Source organism: Numida meleagris, unplaced genomic scaffold (assembly GCF_002078875.1).
Source record: "Numida meleagris isolate 19003 breed g44 Domestic line unplaced genomic scaffold, NumMel1.0 unplaced_Scaffold1057, whole genome shotgun sequence".
Taxonomy (NCBI): Eukaryota; Metazoa; Chordata; class Aves; order Galliformes; family Numididae; genus Numida; species Numida meleagris.
Window position 1 is genome coordinate 1 of NW_018362844.1, and position 1483 is coordinate 1483.

The following is a 1483-nucleotide window of genomic DNA, read 5'->3' on the forward strand; positions in this document are numbered from 1 at the left end:
TTGTGCAAACTATGAGTGTGCTGAACCATCTGTGAACACAAACACAAGTATGTTGTATGCACATGTGCACTGCAACTGTATGTTTGCTCACCATCCTATGTGACAGCCTGTGTGGGGCACATCAATGGGGGCAATGTGTGTGTGACTGCATGTGTGCAACCCCATGGGAGATCCCAAAGCTACCTCCCCTTGGGGACCACAATTACAACATTGAGGAGGTGACATCACGTCACTTCTTGTCCCAAAAGGGGAACTGGCAGCAGCTCTCCGGACACTCCCTGTCCCAGCTGCAGTCTCACTGTCCCCAAGCTGCTCCTGCCTCATGCAAACAATGGCGCTGGCCCTCATCCTGGGTGAGTGACAATGGGGACGTGGTGCCACGGGGGTGGGTGGCCCCGTGTGGGATCAGGACCGTGTTCCTTGCAGGTTGGTGCCTGTTGGCAGCCAGCAGGGCACAGCAGCGTGAGTATGGGGACAGGGGGAGAATGGGGAGAGAGGGAGGGGAGCATGGGGAGGGGTCCATCAGAGGGGTCCAGGAGGGTGTGCAGGGACAAGGCTGACTGCTGTCCCTTGTCCTAGTGCCCCGACCCTCCCTGTCACTGCACCCCAGCCAGGGGGTGTCCGTGGGGGACAATGTCACCCTGCAGTGCCACCTGTCTCGTCTGGCTGCCCGGGTCTGGCTGTACCAGGATGGAGGTTGGACATACAGAAAGAGCAAGGACAAGAAGCAGGACGCAGCTGAGTTCTCCTTCGTCAGCACAAGTCGGGAACACGCAGGTACATATCGGTGCCAGTACAGGGTGTCTGAGTCAGCAAAGATATCAGAGAAGAGTGATCCTGTGGAGCTGGTGGTGACAGGTGAGGGCACTGGGGACAGCAGACAGTTCTGGGTGCTCCCAACAGAACAACTTCCCAATGCTGTCCCCTCCTTTCATGCAGATCACAGCTTCCTTCCACCCAGCATCTCCCTTCACACCAAGGAATGTGTGGGGACAGGGACCAATGTCACCATATGGTGCAGGAACAAGGGTTTTGGGGCCACCTTCCTCCTGCACAAAGATGGGCACTCAGCCCCAGTCCAGCACCAGGAATCCAACGTTGCGGGTACAGCCACCTTCACCCTCTTTGGGGTGACCCCAGCTGACACTGGCACCTATCAATGCTCCTACCGCCCCTGGCGTTACCCCTTTGTGTCCTCACCCCTTGGGAGCAGCGTGACACTGGAGGTGGCACCCACACCTGCACCCCCAGGTGGGTGTCATCCCCATTTGGGTACCCCTCAGTGTCACCCATGGGAGGCCATGTCACCTCCTGTCCCCATGGAGGTGGTGGGTGGGGATGTGATAACCTGATCACTCAGACCCCACAGGTGCTACATTTACTTCTCATGGGAACCTGGTGGTTGTGGTGGCTGGGGGCTGCACTGCTGCCTTTGTCTTCATCCTCATCCTTGTCATCTTCTTCTTCCTCGCCACCCGCAGAC

General features: G+C 57.9%; 1 protein-coding gene across 1 annotated transcript; it reads left to right on the top strand.

Moving 5' to 3' along the window:
• Positions 1–252: 252 nt before the first annotated feature.
• LOC110390437 (leukocyte immunoglobulin-like receptor subfamily B member 1) lies at positions 253–1477 on the top strand (the record flags this gene model as incomplete). The annotated part of the gene is made up of 4 exons (XM_021381754.1): positions 253–353; positions 580–858; positions 940–1251; positions 1361–1477. Coding segments are annotated over exons 1-4 (739 nt in total), but the record flags the coding sequence as incomplete, so codon positions are not given.
• Positions 1478–1483: the final 6 nt, after the last annotated feature.